Source organism: Odontesthes bonariensis, chromosome 14 (assembly GCF_027942865.1).
Source record: "Odontesthes bonariensis isolate fOdoBon6 chromosome 14, fOdoBon6.hap1, whole genome shotgun sequence".
NCBI classification, from domain to species: Eukaryota; Metazoa; Chordata; class Actinopteri; order Atheriniformes; family Atherinopsidae; genus Odontesthes; species Odontesthes bonariensis.
This window is the reverse complement of record NC_134519.1, coordinates 22,626,372-22,647,673: the sequence shown is the minus strand read 5'-3', so window position 1 is coordinate 22,647,673 and position 21,302 is coordinate 22,626,372. Positions and strand designations below refer to the sequence as shown.

The following is a 21,302-nucleotide window of genomic DNA, read 5'->3' as shown; positions in this document are numbered from 1 at the left end:
AGAGGAGACTGATCTTTACAAACTTAAGACCAACAGCTGAGGTTTTCCCAACAAGCCACTTCTCAGTTAGAAGGTTGCTTTTTTCAGTAAATTCAATCTTTTATCCTGATTATCAGCCTTGAGTTTAAATAGTTCAGGAACTCTCAAAACATGTTTCAGTGAGATGTCTTTGAAGAAGAAAAGACTAAGACTCAATCATTTTCCTTTTCACTTCTGTATTTATTTAAAAAAAGACAAAAAAAAAAAAAAGCAACCTTAAAAGATTAACCAGCCATCAAAGCTCAACATCCAGACAATGCTAGAAAAAAAACAACAATTTTTATATAAACAGCCTGCCTGATTTACTTTGACCAAACAAATGAAAAAAAAATAATCTACTGAATACTTTTCAAATATTGTAAGCTGGACACAGCTGGACACAGTGGACAGTCAGGGCAGACTGACTGAAAGCAATTATTAGCCAATGGTAGCAGATCAATTATTAGACATTGCGTGGCCATTTGGGGGGGGCGGCCTCATCGGCATGGGAGGCATGGGCATCTGAGGGGGCATCTGGGGTGTACCTGGCGCCCCAGGTGGGAGAGGAGGGACAGACATCCCGCCGGGTGGAGGAGGAGGCAGACTGTCATTTGCTGAGCGAGGTCCTCCACTCATAAGAGGAGGGGGGTGCTTCACATTGGAAGGAGGCACCGGACCGGTCGACTGGGGAATAGCTTTCTCCATTTTGAAGTGGAATTGCAGAAAGAACTGAGCAGAGAAATAACATGAAAACGTTAAAACACATAGTCCCTTTGGTGTAAAATAACCTGTTTTTCGCTTTGTGACGGCTAATACTGATGAGTCTGTCGGTACCTGTTTAGTTTCTTTGTTCCAGTGCGTCCAGAAGCGGTTTTCTGCTTTATCAATTTCCCTGCTGGGGACCTAAAAGGTCAAGCATCCCAACGTCATATTACAGTAGGACATAAGCATAACAGAGGCACAACAAAAGAGCAAGTCCCACTCACCTTGAAGGCAATGGTTTCATACGGTTCGGCAGCAAACAGCAGGTACTGCCAGCGACGATCAGGAGGCTCGATTCGCTGTTCATAAGCGGACATGAAACGATGCCTGGGTCCAATACCTTCAGCAATCTCTGGATAATCAATCTGATCAAAAGAGTCAAAAATAAATAAATAAACACACCATAGTTTACAGATCTCAATGGCTGGAAAAAAAAGTATTAAGTATTGTTGCAATGTAAAACAATATAGGGAGAAGCATAATGATGCTTTCTATCTGTGAACCATCGTGGCTGCTTCCATCACTAGAATAAGTAAAACAAATCTGTTGCATTTATTTACACAAAGAGGTGGCATAGACTGTTTAGCACACAAAGTCAAACCAAATATATGCTCAGCTTTTTAGTTCCACCAGAAAGAACAGGCAGTCCATGATCAATAACTGAGCATCAGATTTCACACACACACACAGCTCGATATCAGCAAGTGCTCTGAGAGACTGAACACCAAATTATGAAGCCGTCTCAGCTGTCAATGGAGGGTAAGGTTTTATTTTCTTTTACTGGACGACATTCAGTTGGTTCAAGAGTTCAAAAGATTTGTCATCAGGATTCTAACCTGGAAAAGTAAAGACTGCTGACCAGTCTCTGGATCCCTCTGTTTGGTAACTATGAAGAAGAAGAGAAACACGTGCCATAAAACCATTAGAATCCTCTACAGTAGCGCAGAAAGTGTAATTATTTTAAAACAAATAACTGCAATGATATATTACAACAAAGCTGGCTTACCTTTGTATCCTGGTCTACCAATTTTGACAAACTTTTTGACCTCAACTTTCACTTTTGCTGGAGCTGGTTGAGCAGGAGCTTCTTTTGCCTCTTTGGCTGCTCTCCTTGCTCTGAAAACACAAAATAAGGTGGTCCTTTGCTTGAGTGCGCCAATCTCAAATAACAAACATTAGGGGTGCATTGTATGGATAAAAATTCTGATAAATTCTGACAAAAATTGTTATAAAAAGGAACCATTGGATTAGAAGAAACTGAAATCAACACAGTTATTCTAAAAAACATGCTGATGGGAGGTAGACTTACAAGTTGGTTTGATGTTTCTTTCCTTGTGTGTGGGCCAAGTAGCTACCCTGTAATGCAGGGGAGGGCAGCTTGTCAGTTTGCTTTTTTTAAACAAGATGCCCAAATAACAAGAAACGCAGCACAATATTCATACACAGCACAATCCAAGAATGGTCCGTTATGTGAATCCTCACCTCATTGTTGTGAAGTGTCAGACAAAGTTTGCACTCATATGATCCTAAGTGATTCTTCATGAAATAGGGGTCTTTGTTGATGTCGATGGTCTCCAGGGCCAGCTGACGTAACCGTTCCCTTCTGTCACGGTTACTCTCAGAGGCAGATGCCACCCCACCGCTGCCCGTCTTCCCTCCAGCACGATGCTGGAAATCCATCTTTGCAAAATGATGGACTAATTCACGTGGTCAGACCAAAATTTAAGTATCCAGTCAAAACTTGACTCCAAATGGATTCCTCTTACTTATCTATGAAAAAAACAAGGGCAAATTGCTACAATGTTAGAAATAAAGGACAACATTCACTGCTATTACTATAGTGTGAACAGCAGCGTGTGTGAAGTTGAACAATCTGTGTGAGCTACTAAGCATTACATTTTTTTAAAGCTCAAATAACAAATCAAGTTAAATAACCTATTGTGACTAATGGGAACATGTTAACTTGCAATTATACTATCAAATTTTCATGAATCGGGGTAGCAATATATATGGTGCAAAAACAATGTCCCCAAACCCTTGAGACCTAATTTCCACCCTGAGGGAGCTGTAACTACACAAATCTACACACATCTACAATATTACACATATCTGAATAATAAAAGCAAAATGATCTCAAATTATATTTCTGAATTAACCAATAAAAGTAACCCAATTTAACATAGATGAATAATAGTAAATAATCAAAACAAACGAACCATTCAACATCCTATTAGCTGTATGTTAGCATGAGGTTCCGCTTGCTACTGAATGCAGTGCCAATGCTAATGCTAAGCTAATGATGTTAACAGCTAGAAATGGGTTGTTTTTAGCAAATATCAAAGATCAAACTACAAGTAAAATTAAACTTATTGTGCGTATCTAATTTGGTATTAGGGTTTGGTTGGCTAAACGACAACACGACAATATATTACGATCAGTTTACTTTATCCAAATACTTACCAACTCCACAACGACAGGATCACGCAAACGTTGATCTACACTGCGCATGTGCAATTACGGTTCCTTCTTCTTCTGATTTTAGCGGCTGATAAACGGCTTCAGTTGTGTCGCCGCCACCTCCTGGACAGGAGCCGAGGTGTTGACTTGCCAGTTTTTTCCTTTTCCTCCTTCTCTCTTTTGATTGTAATTCTTTTTATATTAGATACTTTTTTCTTTTTTTATATATATATGAGATTCTTACAGTTGTATTTGACTTCAGAATTTTACTCACTATATTGCTCGTCGTGTTTGGCCCTCACTTATTACCGTACCGTATTACCGGTGCTATCAGTGGGCAGTATCTTGACAGTCTGGTTTACGTATGGGAGTGTCACTAACCAGAAAGTGTGCCGTGTGTCCGGTGTGATGCACGGAGGAGAAGCCTGACGCCGTTGTACATGTTTGACTGCAAAAAATGACCAAACACTCAGCGTCACATTGCGAGAACACCTGAAGGCAGCGAATCCGACTATATAAATAACAAAATCACTTATATTCCTATTAGACGACTCTATTATGTTTTCGGTCGGGGAAACGGAGCAATCGTAGCCACATCGTGTCCTTGCGTCTCTGTCCAACTTGGATGTATCTGCGTCAGTGACCGCGATGCGTTTCAACGAGAAGGAGCTGGTCTTTCTGAGCCGCCAGCCCTCTGAGCTGGCAGCTGAACTTGGGATGCGGGGCCCCAAAAAAGGAGACGGTAATACGGTTTGTTACATTCAGATGATCACTCTCACTTCCGTTTAGTGTATTTCGGGCAGCAGTTTATGTAAACATCAGCGAAACTGGTGGAGGATGTTCGTGTCAGCTGCGCTGAAATGTGTTTTATGTTAACGAGTCTTATGTCGGCTCCTTTTTGGTATGTATGCAGTTGTGAAGAGGAGGTTGGTGAAACTTGTCGTTAACTTCCTTTTCTACTTCCGGATCGATGAGGAGGAGGTCAGCTCAGTCAATATTTGAACACTTGGACATGCTGCTATTAATCATTATTATTATATCAATTTATGTCGTGAAATGATTTCTTGTAAGTGCTGAAGTTTGTGTTTACTCATCAGCCAGTTGGAGCTTTGCTGCTGGAGCAGTGTCGTGTAGAGAGGGAGGACAGCCAGACCTTCTCTGTTGGTGAGTCCCAGGGTCCACAGGTTTACTTTCACATTCAGTTTCATAACTTTCTCCATTACTGACAGGTTTTTCCTCAGTAAGTAAAGATGAGTAAGCACACACGACTCTTTCAGCACTTTCCTGGACAGCTAAGCAGAGAGTGTTGTTATGACTTCATCTTGGAGTTTCTGTTTGTGTCTGTTATTGAACTGATGCCATGTTCTTGTGCTGGCAGCATTTCTGGATGAAGTGGAGAGGAAGTATCTGTTTGAATGCGACAATGAAGAGGAATGTGGCAAGTGGATAGACTCCATAATCAAAGCGAGGTTAGAGTTACTCTTTCTTTCCCTTCCACAGCCACAATAAAGGGTTGCATCTTCTTGAAGACCTGTCAATAACTGACTACTGGGAAACATTACATATGTCTAAGCTAAACTAGGGAAAAATAACTTCATTTATTATGCAAGCCGTCATCAAATAAAGATGAATCCAAATGTTTGGCTCTTACATGGTTGACAACTCTGTTAGAACTGAATAGTGCGCACCTTTTCCTGATGTTGGTGTACAGGCCCGCTGGACATGACGAGCAGAGAGAAGGATGCTCTTTGCACGGAGGGGAAAACATTAGCAGCTGTTTCCTTAAAGGGTGGAACTGTTAAAGCAACAAAGATGAATTGTGTTATTAATTGTTGGTGTAACAAAAAGGCCACAGATCGAGAACAGAGTATTGTGAAAGTTTTCAGGTGATTTACTGACAGCACTAATCCATTTGGGGCTATATCATCACGTGACATCAACATTTATTTTTGTATCGGTCATACGATCTAGGTGGGAATGATTTTCATGGTGCTGATTAAATCACGATGAATTGGACCAATCGTGGGGCATGTTACAGGTTCCAAAATTGAACATGCTCAGTGTCGGTTATGTCAGACTTGGAAAATTTCCATAGCTTAAGATACAGCAAGGACTTTTGTTAAAGGATTTTGTCAGTTTTGGCTTCATTTCCCAACTGGCTGTTGTAAGAGTTTGGTTCTTACCTGCCAACTCAGATGGTTGGTAATTTCTAAGTAGTTGTCCTTTTCCAGATTTTGTTAGTCAGATCTCTTCCCTTCTGATAGCTGTGTTTTGCTGTTCTCCAAGTCTCCTCTCGCCCCATGAATCCACAACCTCTAAGCAGCACATACACAAGGGAAATGGCAAAATTTGACAAAGATTTTGATTGTGAAATCAGACATCCTTGCCTGGTTATTTAAGTTAACGGTTGTAAAGATCCATCCTTTGCAGGGACTTACTTTGATTTTAGGCACTGGCCTCCCTAAAGGCCATTTTCCAGAAACCCCTGAAGACTCTAAAATGAATGAAACATGAATTTTTCTGTATTATTTGCCTTTAGAAAATGAACATGGTAAATGGATGAATAAATAAATGCCATTCATCTAACACATTTTCAAATGTGAAGCCTGTGCAGCTGAATGCAGTCTCATCTGCTGTAAGATGCTATTTGAATGCTGCGAGTACAAGGAAAGCCCCCCCCGATCAATAGAAACATAGGTGTAACACAAATAAGCCAGGTTTCCAGATACACAATATCAGCAACGTGACTTTAAAGTGTTATCAAGTGATTCAAGACTGCTCTCCTTTGTCTTTAGCTGAATTATACTGGGAAAGCTGTGATGCTCCCAAAGAGGAGACAAAATGAGAAGGTTGTTTTCTGATGATGGTCGTTTTATACCTTTCTGATCTGGATTATACCAGCACGGCGGTTTTCCACATGTGCCCACAAGTTTAGTATTAAAATAATATCAGAAAAATTCATGTTCCAGTGATCTGGGTATATATTATGTATATATATAATCTGTTTTCTGCATGCTTGAATGTTTGTCTCGCCCCTGTCTAATTAGTTTGTTCTCTTTTCTTGCAGTTATGAGTTCATGAGGAGGAACCTCATATTCTATCGAACTGAAATCCACAGGCTCACTGGGAAGGTATGTCAGCCTCAGTGCAGCAACGACGTTGCCGCTTATCATCGGTTTCATACCATGAAAATGTATACAGTGGATTATATATATTGATGTTCAATACCAGTTCAACATGTATGAGTTGATAAATGAAGGAAGATGGTTTGGGTTTCAATCTTCAATCCAAACAGTTTCCTGGTTGCTCAGGATGATCCACAGGTTTTTACAGTCATCTTAAGACAATTCTTGGTTAAATCCTTTAATAAAGCCTCGAAAGAAGCCATAAAAAATATCATTACAGCAGTGTTAGTGGTTTTTTAAATCCCACTCGCTCAGAGACATAAATCCCAGAGCAAAAGTGAAGTTGTTAATCCTTAACAAGTAAAACCCAGACACCACTGAGGTTAAGTGAGAAAGTACTTTATGTTTTTGTGTCTGTTCTTGTCTTTGTGTGTGATTTTGATGAACTAATTCATATGAAGTTTGATTCTGCTTCAATAAGAAGGAATTAGCTCTGTACATTTCTTGCCGTCAGGACTCACCACCTTCTTTCTCTACAGGACCCCTTGGAGCAATATGGTATATCTGATGAAACCCGCTTCCAGGTCAGCAATGGTCTGCAGCTTATGCCCAGAGATACCTCCTCCCTGTAGACCAACAACCTATGTTCACATGACCGTCATTTGATTTCACTCTGCCATTCCAACGTTCACTTCGCACTGGTTTGAAAACATCTGTAGTACTGTCTACACTCCAGCTTTTTTCGGCTGCTCTGCTCTACAATATTTGCTGTTGCTAGGACTTCTACAGATGTCATGACAAGGTTTCTTAGGATGTGCTTAGTTAAAACCAAAATTGCTTCTGCTGTGTTATAATCAGTCATTATAGGTAATGCAGGAACACTCTGTACTGTTTTTATTGGTTATGGATATTTTTCAAGCCATTTACTGTCAAATTTTCAGACCTGTAGCTTATCTAATGTCTTTATAAACATGTTTTATACTATATTTTCCACTGGACATGATGTACATGCAGAGAATATGATTTTGAAAGGCTATAATTTTTCTAACCTGGAGTCATTCTGTAGGCATGAGTTCAATAAGAGTCTATCCAGAGAATGTGAACATTGCTGTAAAACAAACTAAAACTTAGAGAGATGTGTCTTTTTCAAAAAACGCTTAGTCAATACCCTGCCAATGTTAGAAAACCTCCGACAGTACAACAAGTACATTTGAAATGCATGAGTCCTTTGAGCTGCTGGGCTGAGCCAAATGTTTTGCTCAGTGTTCATGTGAAAGATGATTTTTAGCTGTCCATGTATGCATTCACCTTGTAGCCCTTTTAGACAATTTAGTTTTTAAAACTATCCTTTTGCACATATAACTGGGTGTCAAGGGTTTATTTTTATTATGATTACAGTCATTTACTTGAACCTAATATAGCTTTCTATTTCACTGTGAATCAGATTCTTTTTAGGTAAGCTGTTGGACCACGTAGGTAACCTGAATCTTGATGTGATTGCTTAAATATTGCACCAACATTTGCAAAGTTTCAGCAAATGGTGAGAATAAGTTTTGCTCTCTGCCATATTTCTCCATAAGGGCTTTGCTGTGTCTTACAAATTGGTGAAATATTTCGGTCTTTTGTCAAGAGACACGGAACATATGTCAATGAATGTGTCTTTGTTTTGAAATAATTTGCACATGGAATGTGTTTAGTCTGTTTTTAATTGCAACATGGTTGTTTCACTGGCATCTCCTTTTTATACTAATAAAGCATTTGAAAGATACTGTTAAAGTCATGCAGTGGGTTTCTAAAAATGAAAACATTTGCTAACCAGAGAAATTTTACTTGCGTTTTTTTCGGTCTTTGCAAGTCTATTGCAGCTCCCACTGCGGTTAACTCGAATTATATTATGTCTGTGGTTCTCAAACTGGGGAGTAGCAGTGCACTTTGGGGTGGGGGTTTGGGGGTAGAGAGCTACCCTCATGGGGTTATGGAGGACCAGGGAAAAATATGGGGTTAAAAAATGAGCTTGAATGAATATGAACGATGAAAAAAAAACAAGAATTTACTGATGCCATTGTGATGACCTTTGTTTCACTAAATAATTTGATATTTGTTGCTTCCCTTGCCAATGTTATTGCTTGATTAAAAACTTGTAGGTTGGTGGAATGTGAGCTTTCACTTTAAGATATGGGCATGTTAAAGGATTTAAAAAGACAACTCGTTGTGCTGCGAAGCACTTCATCACATGTGGGTGGGGGTCTTCATCGGATCTGAGCCAGTGGATTAAAATCAAATGCATCAACATTTATGAATTAGTTAATAATGTGAGATCACATTTTCAAATTTGTATTATGAATATATACGTCAGTTTTCTTCATTTCTCTAACAACTCACACACTCATGTTTTAAAGACATTTTACTCCATTTTGCAGCGAACTTGTTATATGTGTATAAATGATCAGCAATATGCGACTATAAGAACATGATAAATATGTAAATAAATATGATAAATTATCTGCCCTTTGCCAACTGCGGTGAGTTGAAGAGGCGATGTGTTGGGCTGTGTGTGACACGTTTCCTTAGCAACGCCAAATGTGTGATTCAAAATCAAGTGACGACACCGCCTTCCCGTGATGCTTTGCGAGACCAAATTGAATGCTCGCTATAAGAATACATTTGTATTCTGCAAATTTGGTCTTCAGCCATAAAAAGCAAACCATAACAATTTTCTGTTGGTCTTGACGCAACTTTACAAAGCCACTTAACAACGCGTAAAGGGGAGGATAATATTAGGAAAAGGTAGGTATTAAGACAAGGGTAGATTATTAACAAACATTGTTGACAAAGCATTAGCCGGACAGCTAGCGTAACTTACTTACGGGCAGCCAGCTGAGTTAGCGGTAGCATTTGTCTAGCTCTGAATGCTAAGTGATTGGATTCTTTAAATTTTTGTTTGTTTGTTTTATTGCAACTTCTACAGATCAGCGTTAGTCATCTCAGCTGTTTTTTTTATTGACGGTCCAAGTAAATTCCTGCTGCTAATATCATTTTACAACTCTTATGTTGCTAGTCCAGTCAGATATAATTGAAGTGCTGTTGTTTGCATTTTAGACTAACCCTAGTCGTAACCGTACTCTGGAATTAAGTCTTTTACAGGTTAGCCCTACTTTGCTATTTGGATTGGTGATAGCATAATGACTCTCGAGTGTTTATTGTTTAATAGTTTCGAATGACTTCATTGTTGATTAAACTGGGTTACAGCTTAATTGTCTCAGTGTCTCCCTGCAGTGGTATTGGTTTTAGGATGATCAGCTATTTACATTTAGGTGACTGCCTGCTTTTTTATCAACATCAAGCTAAAAGTGAAACAAATCAACTGTATGACTGATGTTTGTGAGTTAGCTAATTGGATCACTCATTCTGTCGTGTCAAAAATAAAACCTCAAAAAATGAATAATTTTTCAGTTTTGTTAATCATTTTTACTGTTCTATGTTTTTTTTTTGTTTGACCTTAACCTGTCTGCAGGTGTCATGGACCAGGACTATGAGTGCAGGCTGCTCAGACAGATTAATATCCAAAATGAGAATGCAAGCCCAATAGTAAGTAAATAACACACACACCGTTTATTTTTTTATGTTGTTTTCATACAACAAAAAAACATAAAGTTAGCTCTTTGCTCCAAATCCGGGGCCATGGTTCTCAACTGGGGAAAAAGGTGGAGGGCTCCCTCTGGGTCAGGTGGAGGAGTTTAAAGTGCCTCTGGATTTTGTTCACAAGAGATGGCAATGTGGAGCGAGAGATGGACAGATGGACTAGAGTATCATCAGAAGTAATGAGGGCGCTGTGCTGGCCCGTAAGCTTTCAACTTACTGGTCCATCTTTGTGCCAACCCTCACCAATGGTCACGAGATCTATGTATTGACCTAAAAAAAAAAAGAGGTCTTGGACACAAGCGACTGAAATGGGTGTACTTGGAAGGTGGCTTGGCTCAACTTTAGAGATGGGGTGAGAAGCTTGATAGTTTAGAGGGAGCTCAGAGTGGGGCCGCTGCTCCTTTACATCAAAAGGAATCAGCTGAGGTGGTTTGGGCATCTTGGTAGGATGCCTTCTGGTTGCCTCCCTTTGGAGGTTTCTGGGCACATTCAACTGGGAGAAGGCCTTGGGCAGACCCAGAAGTAGCTGGAGGGAAAATGTATTCCAAATATTAAAGTTGTCCTTTCAGTCAGGAGAATAAATTGGTTTGTGGTCAAGTGGGGAGGATGAGTTAAACAGTCCCATTAAAAAGAATGTAGCAGAGTCAGGAGGTTGGGGTTGGTTTGAGCTCCGATCACTGATAGTTAGTAGATGAACATCATTGAAAACTGTCCCCAACAATTGATGTTCTGGGCAGAGCTTTAGGCCCCATCCACACATAGCCGGGTATCTGCTAAAACGAATATATTTTTCTACATTTGGACCTGTCATCCACATGAAAACGCATAAAAACGCATCGTAAACGAATGTTTTTAAAAACTCCGGGCAAAGTGAAGATTTTTGAAATCTCCGTTTATGCAGCTGCGTGTAGACAGAGATAACCGGAGTTTTGCGTTTTCGAACGTCACAATATGCGCCAAAACAACAACAAATCTGCTTTAAAGTCTAAAGTGCGACCTTTGTTTACTGAAGAAGCATATGTCTTGAGAACTGTGGTGGTTATTATTGTGCAGGCGCTGTTTACTGCCTTGATTTTACACGCCCAAGTCGTAGGCTACTCCCAGAGGAATGGCGTGACAATTTCGCTTGTCCCGGTCCTCACTCCTCTCGCTGTTGGAATTATTACGTCCTCATATCGAGGGGCAGTCCACTGTCATGCGATCACCTGTCAGTGTGCTCAAAAAAGTTGCGTGCACACTTTATCATTTAGCTGACGAGGGCAGATTGCACAAAACAGCAAATGCATTTGGGTTGTCAAGACAGGTGAAAACGCAGATGTTCGGTTATGTGTGGAAGGTGTTTTTTTTTCGAAAACGAGGTAATGTGGATACAAATTATTTTATAAACGGAGGGGGGGAAACATTCGGTTTTAAAAATACCCGGCTACGTGTGGATGGGGCCTTAATGATCTGCTGCAGAGCCCTTCTGTCTTGGGCCATTCAGCTCCCCACACCACTTTGTGATGTTTCCTCTAAGAGTGTTTTCAATTGCTCCTCTTTAGAAGTCACCAAGTACCTGCCGTTTCCTCAATAAATGCAGTTATTTCTGAGCTCTCAATATGAAAATGTGGGATGACCATTACAGCTGTTGTGATTTCCTGCGGTATCGCTTGTAAGTAAACAAAAATCCTTAAAGAGAAAACTGCTTTGTTTTGACCTGTATGACTAGTATGTTTCAGTGATCAGCCCAGCTCTAGAACCCTAATAGGCACTCCCTAATAGAGGATTGTTAAGTAGCAAAGCACTTTAGATGGGTGGAGAGGCTGTTACTCTCCGTGTGTTGGAAAAGAACAGGGTTTAACAAACCACTTATTTGACAGTGTCACTAGCGCTGAGCGAAACAAGACCTTATCGGCCAAATGACTGGCTTTTGTGAGTGCTGCCTCCTGTTGCTAACACCTCAAATGAATGCACCATCTGCCACATAAATTATCCTCCTGTTTTGTTATTAAGATTTCCGTTCACAATCCAAGGCCTGTTTGTGTTTGGCCTCCATTCAGGAAATGCTCTCCTCTCTTCCCTCATGCAGAAAGCTGTTGGTGCAGTGCGATCTCTGACACCCACCAGCTCCCCTCTGTCCTCCCCTAGCAAGCATGGTGATCGCTTCATTCCCTCCCGGGCTGGAGCCAACTGGAGTGTCAACTTCCACCGTATTAATGTGAGTCTGCTGCAATACACCCAGGACTTCACTCTCTGTCCTACCAAAAGCACAATGCTCTCAAGATCAAAGAGTTGACTATGACCTATAAGCAAACATATTGAATTAATCAATTAATCTTTTTCCTTAATCTTTTTGAAATAGAATAAAATCACGCATTAAGTGTGCTGATTTGGTTAATTCATTGGTTTGATTTTCTGACACAGGAAATTGAGAAGTCACACAATCAAAACAGGAAAACTAAAGATGGCACTACCGACAGCAACAAAGGTAATCATTTACCTTTGTGTTAACATTTTTTTTTTTTTTTACCACTAGGCAGAGCTCACTTTGGCCTTGTCTTGACACGCCCTTCCTCTGCCACCTTGCAGCAGGGGATAGCTGCTCTGAGTATCACTACTGTGGTTTGTAGCATCACAGTTGAGCACGTCACAGAGCTGGAGATTAGAGAAATCTTTGTTCTGATCGTTTTTATGTGATTTGACCTTGATAGGAAGTGTCTGTAGCACAAAATAATTTGTGAAGGCATGAGACAGAGAAGCAGTCATCTACTCCTTTCCTCTGCACTGCACTGCTCTCCTTTACTTTGTGGGAAATCTGATCTTCTCCTCTGTTTAGACTGCATAGAGACCAGCATTTAACCTGTAAGAATGACTAACAATTGGTGGAAGACTGATTGGAGCACCCTGGACACACTCCCTCTCCATACATTCAGATTTCAGCCATATATTGACTTTTGGGGTAAAGAACGTTTCCTGCTGTTGTAAAGTTTAACATGGGCAGAGATGGACAGTTCAGGTTAATTACTTTTCTGTGTTGTAACCTTTGGGCAGAAAATTGGAGTGACCCCACACAGCTTGGTGTGACTAAAGCCTTCCCTCCCCACCGTGACAAAGCCACATAGTTTAAACCCCGGGCTTTTCTAAACAAAACTCAGACTGAAAGCTCTTTATGATGTAGTAATTCTGACAGAGTATAACTGGATCCTTCTCCACCATACTTTATTGATGGGATATATTAAGAATATAAAAAGTACCTTTCATTTATCGTATTTTGCTCAATTAAATATGTTATGACATGATAAGTTGTGATTTTCAGCCCCCAAAACATATTTTTCTCTCTGTTGCAGCCGTACTTTCATTGTGAGTTTCTTCCATTTTTCAGCTAAATACTTCAGGTCTCTTTGTCTGCTCCACTCAATTTTAATAATTTGACCTTCTCTTGTGTACTAAGCATTGGAAGGCTCATGGAAACAGAGGATAAGGACTAAACAAATCTACGTGAAAATTTCTCTCTCATCTTTAGAGATGTGAAAGAGCTGAGAAATTGCAGAGGGAGTTAAACATTTGAACTTAATTATTTCAACAGCGAGGTTTGATTTCCCCCTTGTCTGTTCCTCCGTCTCCAGCCGATGGTCTGGCTTACTCAGCTCTGCTGAAGAACGAGCTGCTGGGAGCAGGAATTGAGAAAGTCCAGGACCCCCAGTCAGAGGATCGTCGTTTGCTGCCATCCACTCCTACAAAGAGGAGCCTTTTTAGTGTAAAACAGATAACATAGCTCTACTGTTCATCCATTTTATAATGGTGTTTTCCCTTTGATGAGTAATCATCTGTTTTGTTTTTTTATAGTATTCTGTAAGTCCTAAAAGGGCTCTGCCAGAGGAAGATGGAAACACAGTTTCTCCATATTCTTTATCACCTGTCAGTAGCAACAGGTAACATACCCCCGCACCCACTCGCCAAATAATATTTCTTCATGCAATATATTAACTGCTCTCATTGTACTGTGTGTTGCAGCCAGAAACTGTTACGGTCGCCAAGAAAACCTACCCGCAAAATTTCCAAAATTCCTTTCAAAGTTTTGGATGCTCCGGAACTGCAAGATGACTTCTACCTCAACCTGGTGGACTGGTCCTCTCTGAATGTGCTCAGTGTTGGACTGGGTACCTGCGTATACCTGTGGAGCGCCTGTACCAGCCAGGTGTGTGTGTGTGTTGCATTAACTGTGAAAATGGAATGCATTTCTCAGTCAAATGACGTCTCTAATCATACTGGACACGATAATGAAAAGTGTCTCTGCGTGTGTATGATGAATATTTCATAACCCAGAGGCTTTTAGGGTTTAATTGCGCTGCCCTCTGGATTTTTTCATTAATCTGTCTCTATTTGTCTATTTTTTGCCCCCATTTCTGAAGGTGACACGTCTTTGTGACCTCTCTGTAGAGGGAGACTCTGTGACATCAGTGGGCTGGTCGGAGAGGGTGGGTGTTTCTGTTATTTGAGGTCTTCTTTGTAAACTTTTGTCAGTTTAGATGAAAGTAGAAAGAAATTAAATGTTTTTTTTTTAGTCACATGATATTTAGTTGATATTGTTTTATGAGCTGTATTTAATCATTTAAATATATGCAGCACCAGTCAAAAGTTTAGACACATTTATTGTGTCCAAAATGAATACAGAGTACTGGATGCTATTCTTTCGTTAGAGTTCTACCTTTCAGCTAAAATGACTCATTAATTCTACCTTTACAAAGATTTGTGTTTCAGTTCAAGTCCTTGTTTTGCCATGTGATCCTTACATACGTCTTCGTGCTAAGTGTGTTGCCTATTTTTAGGGTAACCTGGTAGCAGTGGGTACACATAAAGGCTATGTTCAGATCTGGGATGCAGCAGCAGGGAAGAAGCTCTCTGTCCTAGAAGGACACACAGCCAGAGTGGGTGAGTTGCAAATCAGTGGAGATGGGGTGGGGGAGGAGACAATTACTAGATTAAATCATTATAACCCCGGTGCAGTTGTTGAGCAACATCTCTCCTTCATGATTGGTGAATTATCTCCCCTTTAATCTGCCTGTAATTCTTTGCTGCCAGGCGCCTTGGCGTGGAACGCGGACCAGTTGTCGTCTGGGAGCCGTGACCGCGTGATCCTGCAGCGGGACATCAGAGCTCCGCCTCTTCAGTCCGAGCGTCGTCTCCAAGGGCACAGACAGGAAGTATGTGGACTCAAGTGGAGCACGGACCACCAACTGCTGGCATCAGGTGGAAATGATAACAAGGTATGAAGGCAGAAGCTCATCTTTTCCTCTTTCGGCTGCACATGTGTCCGTTTCTGTCCCCTCATTGTGTTGCCTGCCGCCTGCAGTTACTCGTATGGAACCACTCGAGCGTCCTGCCCGTGCAGCAGTACACAGAGCACTTGGCAGCAGTGAAGGCCATCGCGTGGTCACCTCACCAGCACGGCCTTTTGGCCTCTGGAGGCGGCACAGCCGACCGCTGCATCCGCTTCTGGAACACTCTGACTGGCCAGCCCCTGCAATGCACCGACACCGGCTCTCAAGTCTGCAATCTGGCCTGGTCCAAGCACACCAATGAACTGGTGAGTCACCTAAAATGTTTGAGTAAACAGTGATGAAGTTCAACGGATTCCCTGATTCTGTTACAAATGTAGAGCAAAGCCTAAGATGTGTTGGTGATTCAGCTCCTATTCAACAAGATGCAACAACTGAATAACAGCTTTAGTGGGTTGAATGGTAGGCGGGCCACTTCACTTTTGAATAGAGGGAGTGGTACTCTTCCCTCCAGTATTTGAACTTGGCAAGTCTAAACATGCTTTTTCTGTGCTGAAAGTGGTGGTGTGGAATTACCTTTGGCTATGTTCCAGATGAACAGCATTGCTTCAGGTCTTGTGAAGTAACCGCACAACAAACGCTGTTTTGTTTCACTCAGGTCAGCACACATGGTTATTCCCAGAACCAGATCCTGGTGTGGAAGTATCCGTCTTTAACTCAAGTGGCCAAACTCACAGGACATTCCTACAGAGTACTCTACCTGGTCAGTATACACGGCATGCATTTTCATCTGTTGAAGCTTAAACTGAGACAAATGACTGAAAGCATCACTGGAAAGGGAAATTTTATCCCAAATTTTTTTTATTTGAATTATAGTGAGTGTTCTAGCGTTTTATTATGATACATTTTCTTTGTTTTTCACTAAGCATCTGTGAGAATCTTCTGGTATCTAAGAAAGAGGCAAAAAATATCCACCCTTACTGGAAGGGAACTGGAATCATAATGTTGCTGTCACACCTACTCCTGATTATTCTGATCCCATATAGGAGTGTCATATTCTTGGTGTGTAATAGTGACTTATGTACAGGCCATGTCACCTGATGGAGAGGCCATTGTGACAGGAGCTGGAGATGAAACACTTCGGTTCTGGAACGTCTTTAGTAAGATGAGATCTACGAAGGTAATTATTCTCCCAATTACTGATTGTTCCTTGAATGCAGAATATTTTTCACTTTTGTTTTCCGTGTACAAGAACATTTGCAATCTTTTGTCATATTTCCTCCAGGAATCGGTCTCGGTGTTGAACCTGTTCACCAGGATCCGGTAGTCTGCACTTTGAGGGACTACAGAAGGGAATGGAATTTGTCTGTGCATGTATCACTGGGCCTCTTTGAATATTCATCTGGAGTCATATTCAGAGAGCCCCCTCGACTCCCATTAGTTTATTTAGCCAAGTTGTAGCTGAAGGCGGGAGGAGGTGGAGAGATGCACGGCCTGACTGTCGAGGGCCCAGGAGATGCAGCTCACACAGTAATCCTCTTCCTTCTGAATGTTGGAGCCAACAGACCTGTGATCAGTGTTTGGGAGAATTTCAGGACTGTTTGTTTGATTGTTTTGTTTACAAATCAACATTGTGCATACCTGCCAAATATTAAGTTTGTCCTTTTGATTGTCTATTTATTTTTTTTTTTAATTTTTTTTTATTTCTTGCTTTTTCCTTGTTTTTTTTTAACGTAAATTCTTCCTAGTGTGTTTGTTTGGAAGGCTGGCGGTGTCCATATCTGCAATCTTCAGACTCATCTCTGGACTAACTTTGTTCATTTTACAGAAAAATATGCAAATATGCAAAATAATGTTTCATGGACGCTGATGACGGATTACGTGAACCTGTTGTGCTCTGAGAACTGTTGCAGATTTCATTTTAGTCTCACCAATGCTCTTGCATTGTTTCTTAGTAATAACAGAACATTCGTAATATCAGAACAATAAGTTACCGAAGGTAATTCATGCAAAGATTTTTCATTTAAACTTGACTTAAGAAGTCGTTCATTTATGTTGTTTTCCTTCATTCTTAATTGGAAAATCAGGCAAGGAAAAATAAATCGGAACTGCTCGGCCTTATTAGTGTAGTTATTCAAACCAGGATGGTGAGATGCTGTTGTGTGCAGAACTTCTGCTTTGTGCTATGTCGGCTAAGATGCTTCTGTTCTATTTTAATTAGAATTGTCGTTTTCTTTTTTTCATTTGGGGGGAAAAAAGAAAAGAAAAAAAAAAGATATCATATAATTTGCTACACTTCCTCCCTGTAATATTTGTTTGAATGCCTGAGTTAACCTGGTGTGATACATTTAAATGAATGCTATTTATTTGTTCTGTAAGTTTACCGTACAAAGACTGCATGCTTGTTTATTGAATTTATCCAAGACTGCTGAGGGGCAGTTTTACCCCCCCAAGTCTGGAAATTTCTTTTAATGCCACTTCAAAAACAATGCTGCCAACTTAAACCACAGAAAGAATGTTTAAAAGGAAAGTATTTCTGTACAAAGACACGATCCACAATTAAAACACCATATCTTGTAAAAATTTGTCAGAGCTGTTTATTGACTAATCAACCTGTAAAAGAGCCCACAACACCAACATGTGCTGGTTATTTAGTTTGTAAAATGTTAAAGGAAACTTGTCGAGATGGCCCCAAAATGCATAAGATTACTGGATATCTGGGTGGTTCTTCAAACAAGATTACATCATGGTTTAACTTTAAAGTATGTTCCACCTTGGTTTTCCTAAAGAAAAGTCCTCCATCTGAAGTGCAACCCAGTTTTACTTTTAGATTTACACTTCATAATGCCTGGCTTTAGAAATGACTTAGTTGGTAGAGATAATGAGCTCTTTAACGAAAGGCAAAGCAGGGAGAAGTTTTAAATTGGCTAAATTTCTCTCGCGACACCTTTCTGTACGAAAACTGACATACACCGTAGTACTAATACTCCAGGTCCTGGTGACCCTCAGGTTTTATAGCTCTACTGTCTGCAGAATTATCAGCAGTGTCTGTCTTTCAGTTTGAAATGAAAAAATCTACCAAAAGTTAACCTGGATCATTTTCTATGATAGCTGGTGCTGTAATTTTTAGCTGATGTTACATGGGAAAGAGTTAATGGGGTATACACAAAATGGTTAATTTGTTGGGGACTATTTTCAGAAGTTGATCGATACGTGTTTGCTTCTCTGGTGAATATTTATCCATTGAAATATATTTAGACAGAGACAACACTTGTTATGATCATATCATTTATTTCAATCGTGAAGAATCTGTTGACGGAAAAATATAGCCAAATTTTTCTAGGGTCGAACATAAACTGCCAAAGATGTGACACTGCGAGAAAAGGTTTTGGTTCTCAACAACAACAGTTTTTCAAGAAAGTAAACTGTAAAGGCTGTAGAATTTGCATTCATATTATCACCCTACAGAATTATATGTATAAACGGAGAGTTTCATTCATTTTCTTTTTTCTTACTTTGTCATCGTTCTGTGAGATTCTCACACTGATCCCAAATTCAAAGTGAACACCAGAGGGAGCCATCATAAGAACAGACCCAGACTTTGTAAGTCAGTGCTCCAATGCTGCTACCGCACCCATAAAATCAACCTCAACCATATTACCTGGAAGGTGACGTTCAGATTTAATTTTCACTGCATGTAATCTTGATTGTCTTCTAAGAGGCAACCGGGAAGTATAAACATACACGCATACAGCTATCATCCCCATGAGGTATCTAAGCCAACAGCTGTAAAGCTTAACATCGTTCCCTGGGAGTTAGCAGATTTCCATCATATTACCAGGCTAGCCCACATACGCATAGTTTTGACCCTGAGCATGAAAAATGACGAGTGTTCACATTCTCCCAAAGCTCCCACACCTCCGCCTGTGCCCTGTAGCTTATCCAGACTCACTCTTACACATTTCAACAGCAAATGGATTTTTATCAAAACAGCTGAAGGGTCCAAATGCAAGCAGAGTGATGGATGAATAATTACGTTCCTTTTTGTTTTGGTGTTAATTTAGAAATCACAAATAGTCCTCGGATACATTGCTGGAACCATTAAAAGCTGAATTTGGAAAGTAAAAAACTGAAAAGTAAAAAACAAAAAAAGGAAGGGAAAATATCAATGCTACTTCCAAAATTAAAGGCCTTTCTGTGAATTAGTTTTTATCAGGTTCCGTAGGCCCCGGTGACTCAGCCTCTATCAACAAAAGAGCCAGAGCCTTTCTTTCCTTTGGACTCCATTATAATGTCATCGGAATAACATGCCTGGTCCATTATAGTGATCAGATAAATCACCTGAATGGAGGACTTTCAGCACAGCTTTCCAACTCATCTGCAACTCTTGGTGGGCAGATGTTAACATTAAGCTCTGAAAGCAGCGGGGAGAACAGAGGGGGATCGCTAATATGCATAATCCTACCTCCTGATGTTTCCATCAAGAGACACAGAGTGCGATGTGCATCATAGGACTAAAGCCTCACAACACAGTGAAAGGAATCTTCCCCAGGTTCCTCCCCTAAGCCTGACTCTTGAGATATCAAAGCAACAAAGCTTTTGTGATAACTATTTGCTACAGCACCCAGGTTTCTCTTTGCTCATTTCGTCAGAGGGAACAGAACACAGAGAAAGCCTTATTTACAAATAGACAGGAGTCTCTCGCCCGTATTCAGCACCTTTGTATTCAGAAACTGGGGGATGGGTAGGGTGTTTTTTCCGCAAGCTGTATGATGGAGACGATGCATCATTTAAATAGCTTGACTTCCATCCGGAAACATCCTTGTAATGGTGTCCTAACATGTTCTTTGGGTGGAATTTGAAAGCTGGGCTGTCATCAAGCTGAGCAATAATATTTGGCAATATTTGGCATTTGTGTGGTTTGGCAACAATACGCATCAACACATCGACGCAGGCTTCAGACGCCTGAGAAGAAAACTTTTGTTCTCTTGTGCCATTTCATAGAATAAAGGGAAAATGGTTGTTAGATGGAGCTTTTAAGTGTAAACGTGTCAACACAAAAGTATGTGACTAACGTGAAAATCATGAGCAGGAGTAAGTGTGAAAGTGAGTTTTTCATTTTCTTGTAACAGGGTATATGGTAATGGATCCCAAGTGTATGATGGATGACAAAGTTTCATAATAGCCCACTCTGAGGCTTACTGACAATTACAGCAACATTGAATTATAATTCACAAGGGATATAATCTAATCCTTCCATGGACCAATATCCTAATGTTCAAATTTCATTCGTTAAAAAGACCATATTGAGCTAATTTATAATTTCATAATGTTATTTTCAGGGTCTTCTGGAATTGTTTTTTCACACTTGAATGTTGAAAAGCACATTGTTTTTGTTCATACTGCAGCATATTTTGTCACCATCCATCTATCCATCCATCTTCAAAACCCGTTTAATCCAATTCAAGGTCGCTGGGGTTCACCCTGGATGGATCCCCAGGCCATCACAGGGCCCACACAGAGACAAACGAGAAAAACAACCATGCACACTCACACTCAGTCGTGGGTCAATTTAGAATCACCAGTTCACGTAACATGCATGTTTTTTGGGAGAAAGCCGAGGTACTCGGACAGAACCTACACATGAATGGGGAGAACGTGCAAACTCCATCCGAGATTCGAACCCAAAACCTTTTTGCTTTCAGGTGACAGCGTTAACCTTCACACCACTGCGTAGCCCATCTCTTTTCACCTTCTGTCTGAAATGCTTTGTTTTATCTTTTGTCTCCTTAAAGGACCAGTCTGCTCTTTTTATACAGAGATGAAAAGCAGCTCGTTACTCTTTGTTTGCGATATCAAACTAGCCACTAAGCAGGGATTACAAGGCTGTTAGCATCTGGTATTAAGATGCATCTTGAGTTATCCGATCAAATGTTGACAGCTCAAGTGCAGGTGTGAACACACTCAGGGTGCATTCACATCCATTCACTAAGATCCACAGTGGTCTGGGACACCAGTTGTAGAGCTGGAAAGTGATACT

The 21,302-nt window shown here is 40.5% G+C and overlaps 3 protein-coding genes across 3 annotated transcripts; 2 read left to right on the top strand and 1 right to left on the bottom strand.

Annotated features, from left to right (window-relative positions):
• Positions 1 to 198: 198 nt before the first annotated feature.
• sf3a2 (splicing factor 3a, subunit 2) lies at positions 199 to 3,730 on the bottom strand. The gene is made up of 8 exons (XM_075483618.1): positions 3,241 to 3,730; positions 2,263 to 2,550; positions 2,090 to 2,136; positions 1,787 to 1,896; positions 1,617 to 1,666; positions 1,005 to 1,145; positions 853 to 921; positions 199 to 747 (listed from the first exon to the last, which is right to left on the bottom strand). The coding sequence occupies exons 2-8, from the start codon at positions 2,458 to 2,460 to the stop codon at positions 475 to 477; spliced, it is 888 nt and encodes a 295-aa protein (XP_075339733.1). The 5' UTR covers positions 2,461 to 2,550; positions 3,241 to 3,730; the 3' UTR covers positions 199 to 474.
• On the top strand, positions 3,579 to 8,130 carry plekhj1 (pleckstrin homology domain containing, family J member 1). The gene is made up of 6 exons (XM_075483619.1): positions 3,579 to 3,979; positions 4,151 to 4,218; positions 4,335 to 4,401; positions 4,616 to 4,706; positions 6,305 to 6,368; positions 6,902 to 8,130. Exons 1-6 carry the CDS (start codon positions 3,886 to 3,888, stop codon positions 6,992 to 6,994), a joined length of 477 nt encoding a protein of 158 aa, XP_075339734.1. The 5' UTR covers positions 3,579 to 3,885; the 3' UTR covers positions 6,995 to 8,130.
• A 753-nt stretch (positions 8,131 to 8,883) lies between these two features.
• On the top strand, positions 8,884 to 17,847 carry LOC142399132 (fizzy-related protein homolog). The gene is made up of 14 exons (XM_075483617.1): positions 8,884 to 9,149; positions 9,877 to 9,950; positions 12,073 to 12,201; positions 12,408 to 12,471; positions 13,610 to 13,740; positions 13,830 to 13,915; positions 13,998 to 14,181; positions 14,396 to 14,461; positions 14,813 to 14,915; positions 15,066 to 15,250; positions 15,337 to 15,570; positions 15,921 to 16,025; positions 16,350 to 16,442; positions 16,548 to 17,847. Exons 2-14 carry the CDS (start codon positions 9,882 to 9,884, stop codon positions 16,587 to 16,589), a joined length of 1,491 nt encoding a protein of 496 aa, XP_075339732.1. The 5' UTR covers positions 8,884 to 9,149; positions 9,877 to 9,881; the 3' UTR covers positions 16,590 to 17,847.
• The last annotated feature ends 3,455 nt before the right edge of the window (positions 17,848 to 21,302 follow it).

Bases quoted from the DNA above. Each gene is read 5' to 3' on its own strand.
- sf3a2 (XM_075483618.1), bottom strand. From the start codon at position 2,460: ATGGATTTCCAGCATCGTGCTGGAGGGAAGACGGGCAGCGGTGGGGTG. The intron at 1,667-1,786 runs GTAAGCCAGCTT...TCTTCTTCATAG, and splicing joins TGGTAGACCAGGATACAAAG to TTACCAAACAGAGGGATCCA. The intron at 922-1,004 runs GTGAGTGGGACT...TTGACCTTTTAG, and splicing joins ATGAAACCATTGCCTTCAAG to GTCCCCAGCAGGGAAATTGA.
- plekhj1 (XM_075483619.1), top strand. From the start codon at position 3,886: ATGCGTTTCAACGAGAAGGAGCTGGTCTTTCTGAGCCGCCAGCCCTCT. The intron at 4,219-4,334 runs GTCAGCTCAGTC...TTTACTCATCAG, and splicing joins TCCGGATCGATGAGGAGGAG to CCAGTTGGAGCTTTGCTGCT. The intron at 4,707-6,304 runs GTTAGAGTTACT...CTTTTCTTGCAG, and splicing joins GACTCCATAATCAAAGCGAG to TTATGAGTTCATGAGGAGGA.
- LOC142399132 (XM_075483617.1), top strand. From the start codon at position 9,882: ATGGACCAGGACTATGAGTGCAGGCTGCTCAGACAGATTAATATCCAA. The intron at 14,462-14,812 runs GTGGGTGTTTCT...GCCTATTTTTAG, and splicing joins CAGTGGGCTGGTCGGAGAGG to GGTAACCTGGTAGCAGTGGG. The intron at 15,251-15,336 runs GTATGAAGGCAG...TGCCGCCTGCAG, and splicing joins CAGGTGGAAATGATAACAAG to TTACTCGTATGGAACCACTC.